Consider the following 23,175-nt stretch of genomic DNA (forward strand, 5'->3'; position numbering starts at 1 on the left):
TTAGAATGAAAATCAGGTTTATTAACATGTTATATATATCATAAAATTTATTGATCTGTAGCAGCAGCGCAGTGCAAGACAATGTTACTATCCACTTACAATAGGATATAAAATTAATTGGGCAAGAGGAATATGAGGAAATATTAGTGGGTTCTTGCACTGTTAAGAAATCTGATGGCAAGGAGTAAAAACAAGCTGTTTCTAAAACTTTCAATGTGTATCTTCAGGCATCTGTACCTCCTCCCTGATGGTAATAACGAGAAGAGAGATGTCCTAAATGGTGAATGATAAATCCTGAATGATAAATGTCACCTTCTTGGACTTATGAAGATGTTCTCAATGGTGGGAAAGCTAGTCTCCACAATGGAGCTGGCTGAATCTACAACCCTCTGAAGCCTCTTATGACCACTGGAGCCTCCAGGCAGGGTTGTAACCAGTTAAATGTTCACCACAGAACAATTGTAGAAATTTGCAAGTCTTTGGTGACATATCTAATCTCCTTAAACTCTTAATGAAGTATAGTTGCTGTTGTGCCTTTCTTGTGATTGCATCAATATGTTCAGCCCAGGGTCCCCAGGATCCCCTAAGAGGTTGGGGTACAGCAGTGGGCTAAGCACACATCTTTGAGGTATGCCGGTGTTGATTCATAATCCACACTGACTATGGTTTTCTGATGACGAGGTCAAGGATCCAGTTGCAGAGGGAGATGCAAAGGCCCAGATTTAGAAGTGAGGGGATGAAGGGTTAACACCAAGCTAACATAGGTATTGCTGTTGCCCAGGTAGATTATGACTAAATGGAGAGCCAGTGAAGTTGTGTCTGCTGTGGACCTGTTGTGGCAGTAGGCAAATTTCAGCTCGCCCAAATCCTTGCTCAAGCAGGAATTAATTCTAGCCATGGCCAACCTCGCAACGAACTTCATCGCAGTAGATGTGAGTGCCACCAATGATATTTGGAGCAGCTCACCCTCCTCCTCTTGGGCAGTTTGCAGTATTTGCTGCCTTTTTTTTTGATTTCTGAAAACTGAATATGAATCAGAAGCACAGTTTCAATCTATAAGTGGGAACACAGAACACTAATGCAATATTGATGTGAATCATGTGTTTAAATATAAAGTAATTTTACAGCATAAAAGTACTTTCTTGATACAAGTCTATCAGCATTATGCTGTATTCCTGTCTGCTCATATGTTTGGTTTTGCTCTCTTTAAATTCATAATCACCTTAACTCTTCACTGTGATAACAAGCTGAACATTTCACAACTGCTTCCCATTTACTACTGGATTTCTTGGAGGCCACCTTGTATTGATTATGCATTTGCTTCGCAAGAAGAAACACTCTCACTGCATCTGTGATCTCATTTTAGATACCAATCTGTCTTCCTTTTTCCAAGAAATCCTTTCTTTATGTACTCTCTTTATATCTGGTATCATAGTTGTAATCTTTTCTTCACCCTTTTCAGTGCCTTACAACAGGACAGTGAAAGGATGTAGAGCTGGCTGAGAAGTGGCAGATGAAGCTCAATCTGAAAAAGTATGAAGTGATTCACTTTAGAAGATCAATCTTGAAGACAAAGCATGGGGTTAATGGCAAGATTCTTAGCAGCGTAGAATAACAAAGGGATCTTGGGGTCCATCTCAACAGATCCCTCAAATTAGAAGTGCAAGTAGAATGGTTTTTATAGAATGGTTAAGAAGCCATATAGTGTGTTGGCCTTCATTAGTTGGAAGATTGAGTTCAAGAACCGCAAGGTGATCCTGCAGCTCTATAAAACTCTAGTTTGACACTTCGAGTACTGTATTCAGTTCTGGTACCGTCGTCATGGGAAGGACATGAAGAGGAGATTTACCAGAAACCCAGGATGGGAGAGCATGTTTTCAGAAGATAGGCTGATCTCACTAGGATTTTTCCTCTTTAAAGGGAAATACAAGAGGTGATTTGACATAGATGCATAAGAGGCATAGAGCGAGTGGACAGCCATGCACTTTTTCCTAGGGTGGAAATGGCTAATATGAGGGGGAAGAAAATTTCGGGCAGATGTCAGGGGTGGTTTGCCTTTTTTATATAAACAGAGCTGTGGGTGCATGGAATTCACTGCCAGAGCTGGTAGTAGAGGCAGATAAATTAAAGGTACTTAAAGGACTCTTAGATAGGCACAACATATGATTTAAAAAATGGATGGCTATGTGGAAGGGATGGGTTATAACGATTTTGGAGTAGGTTATAAAGTTAGCACAGCATTGTAGGCTGGAGGGCAACTACTGAGTTGTACTGTTCTATGTTCTGTATCCCTTTGTTAATACAGTAACAGAATTAGACGTTATGTAAGCATGGTTTAACCAAGGTTTCATATAGATTCAAACAGATTGATACATCATCTGAGATTTTGTCAATAACAGCTCTGTGACCAGCAAATATAAAGGTTTTAAACTGTACTGGTGTTAGGATTTTGATACTGTGAGGAAAGACAGGCAGATGATAGAATGAAATTGCAGTCAGTAGGATGAATTGGAAGTGTAACAGATAAAATGGGTGTGGAAAGGATGTTTACTATAGTGGGTGAGAGGGCAAAGAACTAGAACTAGAGGGCCAAGTCTCAGAAAATGGGGTGTCCATTCAAAACAGAGATGAGGAAGAATTTCTTTAGCCAGAAGGTGATGAATCTGTGTATTTCACTGCCATGGACAGCTGTGGACGCTAAGTTATTGAGTATATTTCAAGTGCAGGTTGGTAGTTTCTTGAATAGTCATGCCGCCAAAGCCAGGAGAATGGGTTTGGGAGGGATAATAAATCAGCAGAATGGCAGAGCAGACTCTACAGGCTGAATGGCCTAATTCTGCTGCTATCTCTTAAAGTCCTAAGGCCAATTGGAGAGCCATTGATTTGAATCCACTGTAGACCTATTGTGGTGGTAGGGAAATCACAGTTGGTCCAGGAGTTGCTCAGGCAGGAGTTGATGCTGGCCCTAACCAATCTCTCAAAGCACTTCATCACAATAGATGTGAATGCAACTACGAACGTCACTGAGACAACCCACCCTCCTCCTCTTGGGTACTGGTATGATTGACACACTTTTATAGCAGGTGGGAACTTCCAACTGCAGCAGTGAGAGATAAAAAATGTCCTTAAATAATCTCTCAAGTTGGTTGGCCCAGGTTTTCAGTGCCCTACCAGGTACACTAGTGGTCGCCAACCTGTTGATCTTTGAGACTTTCCCAGTAGATCCCGAAAGAAAATGAAACAAATACATAAATATTGTTGTAATGTGAGCACTAATTAGGATAATGGTAATATAGCAATATTCCAGCGACTGAAAGCTGTTTGTAAAGAGAGATTGTTTCCGGATTGTGGGGTTTTAGTTCCATTCTTTCTGCCCAGTGTGCATGTGTGTATAGCTCCCCCACCAAGCACCGCGGTTTCAGCGCAACTTGTGCTGCATCAAAGTGACCAGTTAGATTAGATAAGAGTACAGACTGACGCAAGCATCAATATACGGCACTCGCTGGTGATATCCTGCAAGGTAGCTAGCTAGCATGGTGGAGGCTCCGCGAAAGAAGGCGATAATGTACAAATTCCATCCAGAATGGGAAGAGGAATTTCTATTTACCTTGGTGAAAGACAAGTGTGTATGTATGTTGTACCACCAAACACAAGCACTGACCAAAAATGGGAATCTGGAGCAGCACCACAACACCAACCACCAGAATATTAAAGAGACCTACCACCCCCACCCCCCAAAGAGCGCAATTCGTGTCAGGAAAGTTGAGGAGCTGAAATCGGGGTTGAAGGCCCAGCAATCATTTTTCACAAAACATGCTGCTCAAAATAAGGCTGCTATTGAAGCATCATTTCATGGAAGTCACCTTTTGACTAAACACAAGAAGCCTTTTACAGATGGCGATTTATTCAATGAAGCAATGACCATTACCGCAGACACTGTTTTTAATGACTTTAAAACCAAAAACGACATCACAACCACAATAGATAATATACCACTTGGCCCTGCAACAGTGACAAGGAGGGTAGAGTCACTGTCAGAGGACATGGATTGACAAGTGTTAAAGGACTTGTCACTCTGTGAATATTTTTCACTACAGTTCGATGAATCCCTGAATGTAATGCAAAAAGCTCAGCTTGTTGCATTTGTCAGAATGGCTTTCCAGGATTTTACAATGGAGGACTCTTTTAAAATTAACTCACTCTTTTACAATTAAAGGACAGAACGAGAGGCGAGGATATTTACAATGAATTTAAAACTATGTCCGTGAACATGACATCCCCATTCATAAACTGGTGGCAATTACTACGTCGTCATGAAAGATATTGCTGCATTTATTTCAAACCATTTCTGCTGATCAATATAGAACAGATAGCAGCCAAATTCCAGCAAGTATTTGGTGCGCCAAGTGATATTGAAGTGGAAGTAACAGATTTGCAAAATGACATTGAGATTAAAGCAAGATCAAGGGACGGTGACTTTTGGGGACTTGTCAGCAGGGAGAAGTTTCCTCATCTCACCACATGTGCACTAAAAGTCAGAGCCTACTTCGGGTCAACTTATCTGTGTGAAACTGCATTTTCACAGATGAAAATTATTAAATCTAAGTACAGGAGTTGTCTTACTGACAGACTATCTCAGACTGGCTGGCTGTAATTATGAGCCAAATTTCAGGGAACCAGCAGAAAGTATTCAGCCCCAGTCATCACAGTGAGTGCAACAGTCATTCATTTATTTTTCGTGTTAAAGTAAAATTAAATAATGAAACTTAGAATTAAGGGTGTTAAGTATTGTAATATTCTTAAAGAAAGACAGCTATGGCCTGTTTGATATGCTAGTTACACAGAATAGTACAGCATATTACAGGCCCTTCAGCCCACAATGTTGTGCCAACCCTCAAACCCTGCCTCCCATATAACCCCCCCACCTTAAATTCCTACATATACCTATCTAACAGTCTCTAAAACTTCACTAGTGTGTCCACCACTGACTCAGGTAGTGCATTCAACGCACCAACCATTCTCTAAGTAAAAAACTTTCCTCTAATATCCCCCTTGAACTTCTCTCCCCTTACCTTAAAGCCATGTCCTCTTGTACTGCCCTGGGGAAGTGCTCTTGTACTGAGCCAGTGGTGCTGGCTGTCCATTCTGTCTATTCCTCTTAATACCTTGTACACCTGTATCATGTCTCCTCTCATTCTCCTCCTCTCCAAAGAGTAAGCCCTAGTTCCCTTAATCTCTGATCATAATCCATGTTCTCTAAACCAGGCAGCATCCTGGTAAATCCCCTCTGTACCCTTTCCAATGCTTCCACATCCTTACTATAGTGAGGCCACCAGAACTGGACACAGTACTCCAAATGTGGCCTAACCAGAGTTTTATAGAGCTGCATCATTACATCGAGACTCTTAAACTCTATCCCTCGACTTATGAAAGCTAACACCCCATAAGCTTTCTTAAATACCCTATCTACCTGTGAGGCAACTTTCAGGGATCTGTGGACATGTACCCCCAGATCCCTCTGCTCCTCCACACTACCAAGTATCCTGCCATTTACTTTGTACTCTGCCTTGGAGTTTGTCCTTCCAAAGTGTACCACCCCACACTGCTCCAGGTTGAACTCCATCTGCCACTTCTGCATCCTATCAATGTCCCTCTGCAATCTTCAACAATCCTCTACGCTATCTACAACACCAACAACCTTTGTGTTGTCTGCAAACTTGCCAACCCAACCTTCTACCCCCACATCCAGGTCGTTAATAAAAATCACAAAAAGTAGAGCCCAGAACAGATCCGTGTGGGACGTCACTTGTCACAACCCTCCAATCTGAATGTACTCACCCCACCACGACCCTCTGCCTTCTGCGGGCAAGCCAATTCTGAATCCACCTGGCCAAACTTCCCTGGATCCCATGCCTTCTGACTTTCTGAATAAGCCTACCATGTGGAACCTTGTCAAATGCCTTACTAAAATCCATGTAGATCACATCCACTGCACTACCCTCACCTATATGCCTGGTCACCTCCTCAAAGAACTCTATCAAGCTTGTTAGGCACGATCTGCCCTTCACAAAGCCATACTGACTGTCCTTGATTCTCTAAATGCCCATAGATCCTATCTCTAAGAATCTTTTCCAACAGCTTTCCCACCACAGACATAAGGCTCACTGGTCTATAATTACTTGGACTATCCTTACTACCTTTTTTGAACAAGGGGACAACATTCGCCTCCCTCCAATCCTCCAGTACCATTCCCTTGGACAATGAAGACATAAAGATCCCAGCCAGAGGTTCAGCAATCTCTTCCCTTGCCTCTTGGAGCAGCCTGGGGAATATTCTGTCAGGCCCCGGGTACTTACCCGTCCTAATGTATTTTAACAACTCCAACACCTCCTCTCCCTTAATATCAATATCCCAATATGCTTCAGAACATCAACCTCACTCATATTGTCCTCACTGTCATCAAGTTCCCTCTCAGTGGTGAATACCGAAGAGAACTATTTACTGAGGACCTCGTTCATTTCCACAGCCTCCAGGCACATCTTCCCACTTTTATCTCTCATCAGTCCTACCTTCACTCCTGCCATTCTTTTGTTCTTCACATAACTGAAGAATGCCTTGGGGTTTTCCTTTACCCTACTCACCAAGGCCTTCTCATGCTCCCTTCTTGGCTCTTCTCAGCCCCTTCTTAAGCTCCTTTCTTGCTACCCTATATTCCTCAATAGACCCATCTGATCCTTGCTTCCTAAACCTCATGTATGCTGCCTTCTTCCACCTGACTAGATTTTTCACTTCACTTATCACCCATGGTTCCTTCACCCTACCATTCTTTATCTTCCTCACCAGGACAAATTTATCCCTAACATCCTGCAAGAGATCCTTAAACAACGACCACATATCCATAGTACATTTCCCTGCAAAAACATCATCCCAATTCACACCCGCAAGTTCTAGCCGTATAGCCTCATAATTTGCCCTTCCCCAATTAAAAATTTTCCTGTCCTCTCTGATTCTATCCTTTTCCATGATAATGCTAAAGGCCAGGGAGCGGTGGTCACTATCCCCGAGATGCTCACCCACTGAGAGATCTGTAACCTGACCCGGTTCGTTACCTAATACTAGATCTAGTATGGCATTCCCCTAGTCCGCCTGTCAACATACTGTGACAGGAATCCATCCTGGACACACTTAACAAACTCTGCCCCATCCAAACCCTTGGAACTAATCAGGTGCCAATCAATATTAGGGAAGTTAAAGTCACCCATGATAACAACCCTGTTATTTTTGCACCTTTCCAAAATCTGCCTCCCAATCTACTCCTCGGTATCTCTGCTGCTACCAGGAGCCTATAGAATACCACCAATAGAGTAACTGCTCCCTTCCTGTTCCTGACTTCCACCGATACTGACTCAAAAGGGGATCCTGCTGCATTACCCACCTTTTCTGTAGCTGTAATAGGATCCCTGACCAGTAATGCCACTCCTCCTCCCCTTCCCCTTCCCCCCCTAACCCTTTTAAAGCAGTGAAGTCCAGGAATATTGAGAATCCTTTCCTGCCCTGGTGCCAGCCAAGTCTCTGTAATGGCCACTACGTCATAATTCCATGTATGTATCCAAGTTCTCAGTTCAATCACCTTTGTTCCAGATGCTTCTTGCATTGAAGTACACACACTTTAGACCTTCTACCTTACTACCTTTACACCCTTTATTCTGCTTCTCTTTCCTCAAAGCCTCTCTATATTAGTGTTTTCTTGTTTGAATTAATTTGAAAGTTTGACAAAAGCATTCCATGTAATTCAAATACAATTAGCCCAAATAAAAGGCCTCAAATTGAAAGTACAATCTGAGCTGTTCTTTCTCTAAATGATTTAGCAGGTAGACCTTGCCTTTCACTAAGGTCGAGGTAGGAGATCTTGGGCGTAAAAAAATTGGTGACCAGTGCCTTGCAAGGCTCACCCTCTTGAAAGATGTTCTGATGTCAGCCTGAGATCAAAAGGTTGCCAGATGTGAGGTGATTCGCATAGGTGTAACTTTAGTCTCCCTTTAAAAATGTGCATAAAAGGCATTGAGCTCATCTGGGAGTGAAGCATCACAGCCATTCAAGACATTAAGTGTTGACTTTTAAGAAATAATGGCCTGCAAACCTTGCCAGAGCTGACCTGTATCCAATTCCATCTCTAACTTCAATGGGAATTTGTTTCTTAGCTCTAAAAATGATTTTTCTTCTGTAGATGGTACCTGGACTTCAGCATCATCATACCCCCAGTACTAATAAACTCCAAAACCTAGGCCTCTACCTCTCCCTGCAACTGGATCCTCTCCTTCCTCACTGGGAGATCACAACAGGACATATTCTAGGGCAAAATATTGCAGACTTTATGAAGTATCTATGATTGCAAACTTTGTTGATTAAGCTCCTCAGCTCAAAAAATATCGACTGTTTATTCCACTCCATGGATGCTGCCTGACAAACTGAAGTTCCTGCAGATTTTGCGTATGTTGTTCTGTTAGAGTGATTTTTGGGTTTAGGACATATACATTTAGCAACTGACTTTGGCTACCAGTCATCACATCTGATTATGTATCGTGGATTTAATTTGGAGTGCAGCCCTGAACAATAGGTTCCTAAAAGCAGTGAATCCCAGACCAGACAATGCTGATTAAAATTCATTTGGATGTCTGTGTTGTGAATGCAAATGAGGAGATGTGAAGGCTGTGTGTAGTTTAAAAGAAAGTATCGTCCGTACATTGTAAATATGGAATTGTCCTTTAACGTTAGGCACATAAAATATCGAGCCCCACGTTGGGCCAGCAGATCTTTCGACCGAAAGCTGTACCTTGCTTTGTCAAATAATTAAACTGCTTTGTATCTACCAGTAATTTTCTTTGAAGACTTCATTCACTCAACAACAGCTCAAGATTTCCAGCATCTGCAGAACCTCGTGTTCATGACTTTTCTAGCTTGTTTACTTATTTTTTCAAATTCTGATTAAAGGTCAATGACCCAAAAATTAGTGCTGTTTTCTTTTCATAGAATGTGGTTTGTTCTGCTCACCTTCAAAGAAATTCTTCATCAGCATAATATTAAAAAAGGAAACTCCGTAATTAAAGTTGGGCTTCCTGGTTTCAAATCCCCTTAAAAATGGTCATTTGTCCCTCAACATTTACCAGTGAAGTCCTCTCTCAATCTTGTGCTTTGGCATGATACCTCATTTTTCTAAATTCCAAGGAGTACAATCCAAGCTACTCATATCATCTAATTCTGCTCCTATGTCTTATAAATCCCTCCTTAAATATGAAGGCCAAAACTACATGAAGCACTATAGGTATTTACAGTTGTAGCAAGCCTTTCCTTTGCTGTTATCCTTGCCTTTTGTGAAAAAAGCCAAAGGAAAAGTCCACTTACAGAATTTCCTAACTACAGTCTGTTCCTCTCAGCACCTTGTGGCACATCAGGCAGCAACCTTGCTGTTTCTTTAGCATTTATCTGTTTTGAATCAGGTCAAGTTACTAGCTCGATGCTCAATCCAACACAGACAGAAAGCATGCAAGTGTGCACAGATGGAAAGCGTGCCAAATTTGAACCTAGGACCACTTGCCTCGAAGTCCAATGTGGATGCCACTACCACCAACAGGATTTCCTAATTATAGTAGATGCTCTTAACTTTGCTTTATGTGGAAAGGCACCCAGATCACTGAACAGCAACATTGTTGTATCTAACCATTTGAATAATTTTCTGTTTTTTTTTTCATTCTTATTCCTGCAATGGATAACTTCACATTTTCACATTTGCCAAATTCCTGTCCTTTCACTTACTCATTCACACTCCTTTGCAGGTCTTTTTTTTGTCCCTCACAGCAACCTATCTTAATTTTTCTACTTATTTTTGTCTCATCGAATTTGGCTACAATACCCAAGTCATGAATACTGATCATAAACACCTGAGTCCTGACCACAGATCCCTGTGGTATCCTTCTACTTACAGCTTGACAACCTGAAAATGACCCATTCACCCCAATTATGTCTTCTGCTCCTGCTAATATATTACCCCAATGCTATCAACACTTACTCAACATATAATCTCTATTACTGAGAAGAACAATAAAAGCAGGTGTACCTTACTAAGTCTGATTTATAGAAATACATCATCATTTAGTGCCAGCTAACAGCAACGTGCAAGTTTTTCACCACAATCCTACACATGAATTTTAGATGATGCCAACTGCACTTCAATGTAGCAATGGTTTGAAATATATACCAAATGTTAATATTTTTGTTGAACACATGAATTACCATTTAATGGTGGAACTTTAAGAATGCAGAATGCAAATTAACCCTAATACAGCATATCAACATTTTTATGATAACTTTTATGATCATTTATAGAGTAGTTAGCCAGCCCAGCAATTCCTCAGTTACAGAGAATACAAAGGGAGAAAATGTTAATTACCCTTCAAGCAAACTATAAATGTGATAAAACCAATGAGTTTTAAGCTTCAGAAGAATGGAAGAAAATAAGGAAATACGTAGAAGAGGAAGGCAGAGATTCCCTAGACCACGGATGGAAAACTTATGACAAAAATTGTTAGCATGCAGCACTGTCCTCAATTCTTTAAACCCCACCTATAATAAAAAGATGCAAAATGATTTTACTACAAATAATTTTTATAATCCAAGAGCGGTAACATCTTTTAACGTACAAATCTCACTCTGGTTTGGTGTCAGCTAGATTGTTGAGAAAACATATGATGTAGCATGATCCATTTTAAAATCCTCACAGATCTGGTGTAAGCATCAGTATCTGGATAGTAAATGGTTCAGCCAGTTGACAGAAACTTCACTCCGGTTATAATTTTTTCCTCTGTCATTTGTGCATAAACGCTGAGTATTCAGTGATAATATTAGTAATAACTTAACTGTGAAAAATTTTGCAATGGCATTATTAACAGTAATTTCATTTACATATTCATGTGAATCATTGTTAGTGCAGCAAAAGTCTCATTAAGAGTAAGGTGTTGATTTTCCCTTCAAGAATATGCTTATAATTTTGCATTCACATTTATGTTATGAAATACAACACTATTTAGAAATTATTTTTAAATCCTCTTTTCTAAAAGATTATTAATTTTCATCTATCTCCGTTATACTTCAATTAATGTAATACATGTAAATAAGCAACAGGACTCCTTTTTCCTTTTAAAATAGTCCATTATTGTTGCTAATTCAATAATCAGTAATAATCTCTGCTCAAAATTACCATAGCTTGCAATAAAACTCAAAATCTGAAACAAAAGAAAATGCTAAAAATATCCATCACAAAAGCCAGCCTCTGTCAAAAGAAAACCTGGTTAACATTACAGTAGTTGACATTACATGAGATTGGCCAATTTGGAAAACAGAAAGCAGAAAGAAAAGGCTGGTTCTCTATTCAGTTATCAGGGGCAACTTGCCTAAAAAGAACATGAAGTGCTGATCTTTACGTCTACATTGGGCTTTAATAAAACAGTGCAAGAGGCTTTCCCTCCCAACAGTCAAGCAAAATTCAAGTTCCGTGGAAATTTCTTTAAGTCTCTTTATCTATATGTGTAGATTCAATCAGTTTATACTTCAGAACAGGTTTTACAATAACCAAACACCTTTTCAAAGTTATGATTCACATATTTTGATTTCACCCAACTTATCCTTTTTAAGTCCTATAGAAAATACATCTAAAGCAGAAATACCACTTGGTTTCAAGAAGCAGAATTATAATATAAGAAGGTTCCTAACGTACCATGAGAAACAGGAAGTAATTTGTATTTTATTTCTTAAATAAAGCTCTGCTTAAACAAAGAAAACCAATGCTTTAAGAACACATCACAAGGATCTTGCAGTAACACTGCAAAATAAAAATACGTTGATAAATCAGAGGTTTCAGGAGTGATAGGGGATTCAAATTAAGGGAACAGACAGGAAATCCTGTGGACATGAGAGAAACACTTGGATGGTATGATGTCTCCTAAGTGCAAGGGTCAGGGATATATCGGATAGGGTTCACAACATTCGAAAGGGGAAGGATGAGCAACCAGAAGTACTTGTACATACTGGTACCAACAACATAGGTATGAAAAGGGATGTATAACACAAGTATCAGGAACAAGGGTGAGGAGTCTGGGTCAGTACTTGGAACTACAATGTTGTGTCTATTAGAGTGATAAGAACAGGAATGGATGCTGAATGTTCCAGAGTTTAGATGATTCTAAATGGACAGGGTGAGAAGTAAAAAGAAGTGTGGGACGGGCATTGCTGATCACGTCTGCAGACTGGAGGACATTATGGAGGGATTGTCCATTGAGTCAGTGTGCGTAGAAATAAGAAGCTGGATCTCTCTATTGAGAGTATTCTATAGACCACTCAGTAACAATTGAGACGCTGAGGAAAAGATCGAGAGGGAGATTTTGAAAAGCTGCAAAAATAACATGGTTGTTGTCACCAAGATAGACTGGCATCTCCTTGGTGCAAAAGATTTAGATAAGGCAAAATGATTCCTGACAATATATAGACAAGATGACTATAGGAAAGGTCGTATTGGATCTAGTACTAGGCAGTGAGCCGTGAGGTGTCAAATCTCAGTGGGTGAGCATTCAAGAGACAGTGACAACACCTATCTGACCTTTCTCATAGCCTTAGAAAGGTTTAGGAGCAGAGACTATAGGAAAGTATTTAATTGGGGGAAGGGTAATTATATTATTAGGTACGAACTTCAGATCATAAATTGGGAACAGGTGTCATTGGTAATGCAGAACAGAAATGTGGACGTTATTTAAGGAGAACTTGCATGGGGTTCTGAATAGGTTTGTCCCATTGAAACAAGGAAAGGATGGCAAGGTGAAGGACCCATGATTAACAAAAGGAGGAACATTTAGTCAAGAGGATGAAAAAAAGCTTACTGTGGCGACCCATTTCCTGGCACATCCGAACCGGCTCACAATTAGATAGCCTACAGGGGTTTGCCAGCACAGAGCTTTGGAGCCTCTGCTCCACAGGGGACAGGTTGAGGGAGGCTTAAAAGTGAGGCTGAGGATTTCAAATAAAGTTTTTTCCTTCGACTGCAGTTACCGACTCCATGTCATAATTTTAGCGCTGCATGTAGCACACCACTACATTACTTAAATTTTAGGAAGCAAGGATCAGACAAGGCTTGAGAGTTACAAGGATAACTGGATAGGAGCTGAAAAATGGACAAGCGCAATGGAAGTTGGCAAGTAGGATTAAAGAAAACCCCAAGGCACTCTATACATATGTGAAGAACAGGAAGATGACTAGATTGAGGGTAGAACCAATAAGGAAAATGACAGGAAATATGCCCAGAGTCAGAGGAGGTAAGGAAAGTCCTTAATGAATACTTTGCTTCAGTGTTGGCCAGTGATAGGGACCTTGACATTTGTGAGGACAATGTGAACAGGCTGATATGTCAGAGGATGTGCTGGAACATTGGAAAAACATTATGATATATAAGTCATGAGATGGGATAAATCCCAGGTTGCTACAGGAAACAAGGAAGAGATTACTGCCCTAATCTTTGCATTCTCACTGGCCACAGCAATAGTATCAGATCACTGGAGGGGGACAAACATTGTTCCTTTGTTCAAGCGAAAGGAGTAGTGGTAACCCTGGGAATTATGGACCAGTAAGTCTTACCTCAACCGTGGGTATTCTTAAGAGACAGGATTTGAGAGTATTTGGGAAAAGATTCTGATTAGCACGGTTTTGTGAGGGGTAGGTCGATTCTGACTGAATTCTTTGAAGATGAGACAAATCACATTGATGATGGTAGAGCAAAGGATGTGGTGAATATGGATCTGATATAGGGGTCTGATATAGTTTCCTATGGTATTCTCATTCAGAAAGTCAGGAGGCATGGGTGTGTGGATTCAGAATTGGCTGCCTATAGAAAGCAGAGGGTGGTTGTACATAGAGTGTGTTCTGCCTGAAGGTCGGTAACCAGCGGTGTTTTGGAGAAATCTGTTCTTGTACCCCTACTCTGATTTTTTATAAATTACTTGGATAAGAAAGTGGAAGGCTACGTTAGTAAGTTTGCAGATGGCACTAAGTTTGGGGCAGTTGTGGATAGTATAGAAGGTTGTCATAGGTTACAACAGGACATTGACAAGATGCACATGGAGTTCAACTCAGAGAAGTGTTGAAGTGTTCATTTTTTAAGGTTGAATTTTAAGGCAGAATACAGGGTTAATGGCAGGATTTGTATCAGCATGGATTTTGGGGTCCACATACATAGGTCCCTTAATATTGCCATGCAAGATGCTAAGAGTTGGTAAGGCTACATATGGTGTGTTAGTTATCATTAGTCAGGGAATTGAGTTCCAAGAGCTGTGAAACAATTATTCAGTTTATAAAACCCTGGTTAGACCACACTCGGAATATTGTGCTCAACAACAATCAGCCCAGTAGAAAAAGGATGTAGAAGCTTTAAAGAGTGTGCAAAGAAGATTTACCAGATTGCTGGCTGGATTAGACAAGTATATCTTATGAGGATAGGCTGAGTGAGTTTAGGCTTTTGTTTTTGGATCAAAGAAGGATGACAAGCAACTTGATAGAGGCATACAAGATGATAAGAGGCATAGATCTAGTGGATAGTCAGAGACATTTTCCCCAGAGGGGAAATGGCTGATACCAAGGGCCATAACTTTAAGGTGACTGGAGTAAACTATAGGGTGACATCAGAAGCAAGTTTGTTTCTTCCACTCCACCCCCACACAGAGCAGCAGAGGCAGATATATTGGGAATATTTAAGAAACTCTCAAGATAGGTACATGGATGACATAGGTCTATGTAGGGGGAAAGGACTAGATTGATCTTATAGTCGGTTAAAAGTTCAATACAACATCTGCCAAAGAGCTTGTACTGGGCTGCCGTGTTCTATGGTCCATGTTGCTGTTGTTCAGTCGTTAAGTCGAGTCCAACTCTTTGTGACCTCATGGACCATAGCGTTTTAATGAAAGATACAGAAGTAGATTGCCAGGCCTTTCTTCCACACAGATACTGCTACTGCCCAGGTTGGGACACCAATGGGTTTGAACTCAGGACTATCTGCTTTGAAGTCCAGTGCTGATGCCAATAAACCACCAACCAGCCCAATGTTCTATGACATTCAATTCCATTCACTTTTTTTTTTGCCCTCTGACAATAAAATGCTTTAAACATGAATCGATTGTTGGCAGGACGATTTTTGATTTTGATACCCTCCATAAACAGATAATGATTTAAAAGTACCATCTATACACGCATACAGTTGAAAATATTTAGACACAATAGCAGAGGATGCTGATAAATATACCCCTGAAAGGGACACTGGTTTCAGCAATGAGAAATAAACTAAAAAAAACATTTAATGCTTCTTGATCCAATGCAAAAAAAAATTGATGTGAACATCTCTGAACTTCCAGATACCACCTTAACTAGTACTATTTTATACTGTTACAGCACAACAGCAGTTCTCATTTAAGAAGCTAAAATGACAAATGATTTTTTTTAAACAACACACTTGTCAGAAAGGATATGTTAGAAAAATAAATCAATTTGGTCTCAATGGCAAGCAAAATTTAAACACTCTAGAATAGATAACCTTCAAGAAATTAGTTTTGATCCAAAAGAAAATATCCACATTGCTTTCAGAACTCTTCCTTGCAATAATATGTGCTGTATCTAGTACTTTTAAGTCTGCTTTTCCACCCACGAAAGAACTTCTTGCCAACACAAAAACCCCAATTCCAATGGAAATTTCAAATGGTGAAGAGGTTTTACTGGATTAATTGAATCAAGTTTATAATGAAAGCAACACAGTCCCATAGAGGGCCATAAAATGGTATGAAAATACTATGTTCTCAGAGTGGAATAGAAGTGAAACAACTCTTCAAAATGTTACTCCAATCCAAGAAATATTCTAAATAGAAACAAGTCATAAGAAGACTCAAAAATCAAGCCCGAAAAAAACTGAGAAGTGTAAGTAATCTCACTCTACAAAGTACCTAAAAATGAGCATAATTTTGGGTTTGCTTTTATAGTTTAGTTACCTTGTTGAAGCGTTCATGAGGAACGTACTGTAGTACAATGGGTTCCATTGTAGTAACATTTGCAAACTGCACCTCTGGAATATAAAGTGCACAAACCACATGGGCCCAACCTGCACATAAACCACACAAAACATTATAAACTACAGAAAGATACAAAGCTTATAAATTTGAAATCAAAATATATAATATGCAATAAAAATACTCCTTAAATTAGAACTGGCAATAAGCATTATTCATATTAAGTTAACCAAAAATATTAATCTTGGAAATCCTAGTATAATGTTGACTTGAAAGGTTGGCATGTAACAGTTCCTTGGCCTGTGAGGTTTGCAAACTAATAGTTTAAAAGTTAGGCATACTGTGCTGTTAACTGGCACTATACCAGATACACGTGGGAAACATGGGTGAAAGACCAACAAAGAACCTTGTAGCTCAGCTCAGCATTCCCAACAATCATCCAGATGGTTCACATTTCTAACACCATCCCCCTCTGCAACGTAACTACTATGCATAAATACAGAATGACCCAATCCTTAAAGGAACATTAAGTATCGAATTTTTTTTGGAAAAGAAAACATCTAAGTTAACAATCTTCCCTCTAAGTGATTATATTACATGCACACGGCACGAATATTTTCTTGTAACCTATAATAGCAGGGTTTATTCTTATTTGAACTTCTGCCCCTCCAGTAGCATATCATCTCTGAATGCTAATTTAGCACAGTTGGAAATATCAAATCGTAGCTAGTTATTCAAATTAAATTAAAAGTGAAACCATATAATTTCTTTCCAATTAATTAAAAATCAAAAGAAAATTACCTGAAGGAAATATATCCAAAACAAATTATTTTTTTATTCAAGACTTAGTACATCAGCCCAAGTACAGTTTTAGGTATCTGATAGAACATGCAGGTCCATTATTTTAATACACATGAAGTACTTTGTACATAAGATCATTACAAAATTTCTCCCTATACAACTAGAGTAAATGTATATGACTCCAAAAACTTATAAACACAATTAGAAACAGAACTTACAGCATTTACATTAACTGGCATTTATTAAACTTGTTAATTTTCTTATAGTCTACTCAAGCAAAATACGTAATAAAGAAGTCATCTCAATTTCACCCAGTTGTCTTGGTTGTTATGGTCTAGTTCTGGCTAATCTGGAACTAGACCATAACAACGAGCAGGCCAGAGTTAAATCCAAAAGAGAACCTTACAGAAGTGAGATCGACAGGTATTGCAACAACCTGGCACTTATGTCAGCAAGACCAAGAGGTTATAGACTCAGCCAGCTCCATCATGGGCACAATCCTCCCATCGAATGGTGCAAGAAGGAAGCATCCTTTACTAAGCCCCTTCACCATCTGGGACATGCTCCCTTCTCGTTACTACCATCAGGCATGATACACAGGAACCTGAAGTCCCACACTCTCAACAATTTAGTAACAGCTTATTCCCTTCTGCTATTAAATTACTGAATGTCCCATGCACAATACCTCACATTCCTTTTGTTTTTGCACTATTTTCTTAATTTATGTCTCTGAACTATACCACTTCACAAAACTACAAATTTCATAAGTCAATGACAGAAAACCTGATTCTGATATTTTACCTTATGTCTACTAGATGGTGCATTAAAATACCTCAATTTCATGTGACTGAAAGCGGGAATATGTCAACTTAAGACCCCAGTACGAATTGCTACCTAATGAAGCACTACAGTAAATGTGGACACACAGTTGTCAAAGGGGACCGGATTCAAGTTTAGTTATAATGCCACAGTGGACTAATAAATTCGCAGAGTATAATGAACAGGTGACCAACCTGAATGGAGAGTGTAAAAGTACTGCACAAATTTATACACAGCAAAATGGAGCCCAAGAGAGAAAAATTATGACATCCCAGTGCACTACCGATCAAAAGCCAAATACATCATGATACTAATTAAGTTTGCAAACAGGATGATTTTATGAATCAAACATGAAAATCAACCACCAGCTTTCTCCTACTGACAAATACAAAAACTTGAATGAAGAAAAGCATACGGCTTAATCTGATATCTCTAGTACATTAACAAAAAGTGTACAGATTGCTCAATATTAATATGTAGATAAGACAAAGAAAGAAACTACAGAAAAACATATCTGTGAACATAGCCAAATACCATGAATTATCCACATTCACTAGTAATAAATAACAAATGACTAAACAAAAATCAAGCTTTTTGATAGCCTTTTACCTTAAGAAAAGAAATCCAATATATTTCTGGCATTTACAAACATCTTAGTAGTCAATACAAAGCAATACACACAAAATGCTGGAGGAACTCAGCAGGCCAGGCAGCATCTATGGAAAAGTAAACAATTGACATCTTGGGTCAAGATGCTTCTTCAGGACTGTTCTTCAAGTCTTTCTTCTTGAGTCATGAAGAAGGGTCTCCGACCAAAATGTTAAATATTTACTCTTTTCCACTGATGCTGCCTGGCCTGCAGAGTTCCGCCAGAATTTTGTGTGTATTGTTTTGGATCTCCGGCATCTGCAGACTTTCTCATGTTAGTAATCAATCCATTTCATTCAGACACAATTTTCCAATTTTAAGCAATAATAATTTTAAAATATGATTTTTATAAATGACCTGGATGAGGAAGTGGAAGGATGGGTTAGTAAATTTGCTGATGACACAAAGGTTGGGGTTGTTGTGAATAGTGTGGAGGGCTGTCAGAGGTTACAGTGGGACATTGATAGGATGCAAAACTAGGCTAAGAAGTGGCAGATGGCGTTCAACCCAGATAAGTGTGAGGTGGTTCATTTCAGTAGGTCAAATATGATGGCAGAATATGTATTAATGGTAAGAAGCTTGGCAGTGTGGAAGATCAGAGGGATCTTGGGGTCCGAGTTCACAGGATGCTCAAAGCTGTTGTGCAGATTGATTCTGCGGTTAAGAAAACATACAGAGCATTAGCCTTCATCGACCGTGGGATTGAGTTCAAGAGCCGAGAAGTAATGTTACAGCTATATAGGACCCTGGTCAGACCCACTTGGAGGACTGTGCTCCGTTCTGGTCATCTCACTACAGGAAGGATGTGGAAACTACAGAAAGGGTGTAGAGGAGATTTACAAGGATGTTGCCTGGATTGGGGAGCATGCCCTATGAGAATAGTTTGAGTGAACTTGGCCTTTTCTCCTAGGAGCGATGGAGGTTGAGAGGTGACCTGATAGAGGTGTACAAGATGATGATTGATCATGTGGATAGTCAGCTTTTTCCCAGGGATGAAATAGCTAACAAGAGGGCATAGTTTTAAGGGGCTTGGAAGTAGATACAAAGGAGATGTCGGGGCAAGTTGTTGCTGTTGTTTTAAATGCAGAGTGGTGAGTGCATGGAATGGGCTGCAGGTGACGGTGGTGGAGGCAGATACAATTAGTGCAGTTTCTTTTTTAAGAGATTCCTGGCTAGGTACAAGGAGCCTAGTAAAATAGAGGGCTATGTGTAACCGTAGATATTTTCTAAAGTAAGTACACGTTTGACACAGCATTGTGGGCCGAAGGGCCTGTATTGTGCTGTAGGTTTTCTGTGTTTCTATGGTATTAACAGTAGGTATCAGAATGTTGAACACAGGAATTACTCAGTCAGAGGTGAGACATTCACTTGCTTTTGGCATGATAGCAAAGACTGATCATTAGAAAAATCGATAACAGGATTTTCAATAGCCAGAAATACAACCTTTCAAAATAACACAAGTACCTTCATCTGATACAAACCATGTTTGTAGCTGGAAGGCACTGGTAAAACAAATGTTCAAACAGAAATGTAAAAACAATTGAGAGTAAAAACCAAACCTAAAAAAGTGTATGGAATTTTTAGAGATCATTCATGCTGTACTACTCTAGGTTTTATTTAGATTGATTTTGGAGTAGGTTAAAGGGCTGTATTCTCCTACGTTCTATCTTTGATTCTGGAATGCCTTGATAGCATAATTATGGATTAACTAAAATGAGCACCAGTCTTCAGGAAATAAAAACTTGTACAGTCGGCCCTCCTTATCTGCGGGGGATTGGTTCCAGGACCCCTTACAGATACCAAAATTTGCGGATGTTCAAGTCCCTTATGCAACCTGTCTCAATCCGGTGGACTTTAGGACCCAACGGAACCCCAGACCTTATTTAACCTGTCTCAGTTTGGTGTGGTGGACATTAGGACCCGGCACCACAGCTCTGAATGCGCAGTGTTTCTGTTCACGAAAATAATCACAATCACAAAGCGATCGGAAAGAGGTGAAACGCCATCGATCATTGGAAACGCATTAGGCTACGTCAGTCAACGATCAGAACAATTTAAAAGGATAAAGTGAGAAAGACTCTGCCCCGATGAAAGCTACAATTATTACTAAGCAACGCGGTGGTTTAATTATTGGGCTTTTGATCCTCACATCAACCCGGGGCGGTGGAAAGTGCACTTGGGAGTGATCTGTCCCGAGTCCTGAGAACTTCTGTTCCCAAGCCCGGTGCTGAAACATAAGTGTTAAAACTTAAGTGTTTTATATGCATAGAAAGGTAAAATATATACTATATACTAAGACAAACGTTTGACTAACTGACACTAAATAATACCGGATGTACCTGTTCTGACTTACTTAGTAAGAGAACTTCCAGTTTTATTGATCCTGATCCATGATAACCCACGTACATCCTATTGTATACTTTAAATCATCTCTAGATTACTTATAATACCTAATACAATGTAAATGCTATGTAAAATGGTTGTTATTCTGCATTGTTTAGGGAATAATGACAAGAAAACAAAAGTTTATAGATGCTCGAACAACAAGAGCTGGAAGAGCACTTCTGGGTTTTTGTGACCTGCGGTTGGTTGAATTCGCGCATGCGGAATCCGCAGATAAGGAGGGCCGACTGTATACAATTTAACTTCCATCTGCTACTTTGTGACTAATGAAATCAATCACTGGATGTGGGACATTCTCTATCCCTTTGAAACCACATAGGGAAAGACGATAGATGAATGTTCCTGCACATTGCTAAATAAGTATCCCTGCATAGTTCAAGACAATTCTGGTTAGTTGTATATTCATGGAGCATCCCTCAATGCTGTAACAGAAGAGGTATATTTTGAGTGTCTGGCTTTTCAAACAGACACCAGAACTGAATATTCAATAGGAATGCTTGTTCGGATGTGCTTCCATTAAATATGTAATTCTATAAATTTACTTGATTATATCCCAAATAATACACAAATACAATCTGCCTAAACAATTAGCACACAAACAATCGTACTTTTCATGTCTTTATTAAACACATTGTTTAATCATTCACACTCCAGGCTGGAAAAAGTATGTGAACCCTTGTAATTAATAACTGGTAGAACAGCCTTTAGCAGCAATAACCTCCACTAAACGTTTCCTGCAGCTGCTGATCAGACGCACAAAAACAAGGAGGAATTTTAGACCATTCCTCCATACAAAACTGTTCCAGTTCATCAATATTTCTGAGGTAGCTTGCATGAACAGACACAAGTCATGCCATAGCATCTCAATTGCTTTAAGGTCTGGACTCTGACTTGATCATTCCAAAACACAAATTTTCTTATTGTTAAACCACTCTGTTGTTAATATATTCTTGTGTTTTGGATCATTCTCCTGTTGCATCATCCAACTTCTATTAAGCTTTCCCCGACATTCCCCTTTAAAATGTCTTGATACAATTTTGAATTTGTTGTTCCCTCAACGACTGCAAGTTGTCGAGGCCCTGAGGCAACAAAGCAGCCCCAAACCATGCTGCTCCTTCAACCAAGCTTCAAAGTTGGAATGAGGTTTTGGTGTTGGTTTTTCATCCAAGCATAACAAGCGCATTTCTGCCAAAAAAAATTCAACTTTTGTCTCATCTGTCCACAGAACATTGTCCCAGAATCATGGAACATCCAGGTTGTCTTTTGCATACCTGAGCCATGCAGCAATGTTTTCTTTGGAAAGCAGTGGTTTCCTCTGTGGTCTCCTTCCATGAACACCATTCTTGTTTTGTGTTTTTATTATATTGGAAACATCAGAGACTTTAGCAAGTTCTAGAGATTTCTGCAGGTCTTTTGCAGTTACCCTTAGGTTCTTTTTTCACCTCCTTCAGCATTGCATGTTGTGCTCTTGGTGTGATCTTTGCAGGACGCCCACTCCAAGGGAGTAGTAACAGTACTGAATTTCCTTAGACAACTTTTCCTACTATGAACTGATGAACACTCAGGTCTTTAGAAATGCCTTTGTAGCCTTTTCCAGCTTCATGCATCTCTACAATTCTTCTTGTATGGTCCTCTGAAAGTTGTTTTGATCAAGGCAGGTGCACGTAAAAAGATCTTTCTTGAGAAGAGCTCTGTCAGTAATCTAATTTTGTTAGTTTTTTTTAAGAAACAGGATAGGGCACCTCCACAGCCCACACCTCCAATCTCATCTCATTGATTGGAACACCTGATTCTAAATAGCTTTTGAAGAAAGCATTACCCCAGAGGTTCACCAACTTTTTTGAACCAAGACTGTGATTGCTTTGTGTGATTACAATTGTTAGTGTGTTATTAGCCTAGACAGATTGTGTTTGTCTATTATTGTGACTTAAATCAGACCATACTTTTTGAGTAACTAATGCAGTAAAACCAAGTAATTGCAAAGGGTTCACACACATTTTCTTGCTACTATATACTCACTTTTAACAAGAATGAAAGTTATTTTTTAAAACAAACTATTTAATACATAATTTTATTTAAGTACTTGAACAGGTACAATATATTAATATTGGAACAATGTATGAAAAGTTATTTTCTTTTTAAAAACACTGTAAAAAGCACGTCTTCCAACAAAAGGTAAAATTCACACAAAATTATCATCCAAGTACAACTATTAATTTTATAGTTATATTTAAGAATTAAATGTCAACAGCTGTAATTTTCAAAGCAATTAAATGAGACAGCATAGACATTAAAACTAGGCCAGTTGGTACCTCAAAAACAAATTTAAAACATGAAATGTTTTGGAAGTATAAGCTTGATTTTAAACTATACAGTAGCAAAATTCATTAACTGTAGCGTAAAAATATTACATGAC

General features: G+C 39.3%; 1 protein-coding gene across 7 annotated transcripts in view; it reads right to left on the reverse strand.

Moving 5' to 3' along the window:
- The window catches only part of mllt10 (MLLT10 histone lysine methyltransferase DOT1L cofactor), a 288,461-nt gene that overhangs the window by 248,927 nt on the left and 16,359 nt on the right, over positions 1-23,175 (reverse strand). For all 7 annotated transcript variants that reach the window (XR_009512619.1, XM_059972114.1, XM_059972111.1 and 4 more), the window contains exon 4: positions 16,071-16,180. Coding sequence is in view for 6 of the 7 variants with exons in the window: in XM_059972114.1 (XP_059828097.1) it covers positions 16,071-16,180 (110 nt within the window). In the remaining variant the exon portion in view is untranslated. The remainder of the gene's footprint in view (positions 1-16,070; positions 16,181-23,175) is intronic.

The sequence above is a fragment of the Hypanus sabinus genome, chromosome 6 (genome assembly GCF_030144855.1).
Source record: "Hypanus sabinus isolate sHypSab1 chromosome 6, sHypSab1.hap1, whole genome shotgun sequence".
In the NCBI taxonomy this organism is placed as follows: domain Eukaryota; kingdom Metazoa; phylum Chordata; class Chondrichthyes; order Myliobatiformes; family Dasyatidae; genus Hypanus; species Hypanus sabinus.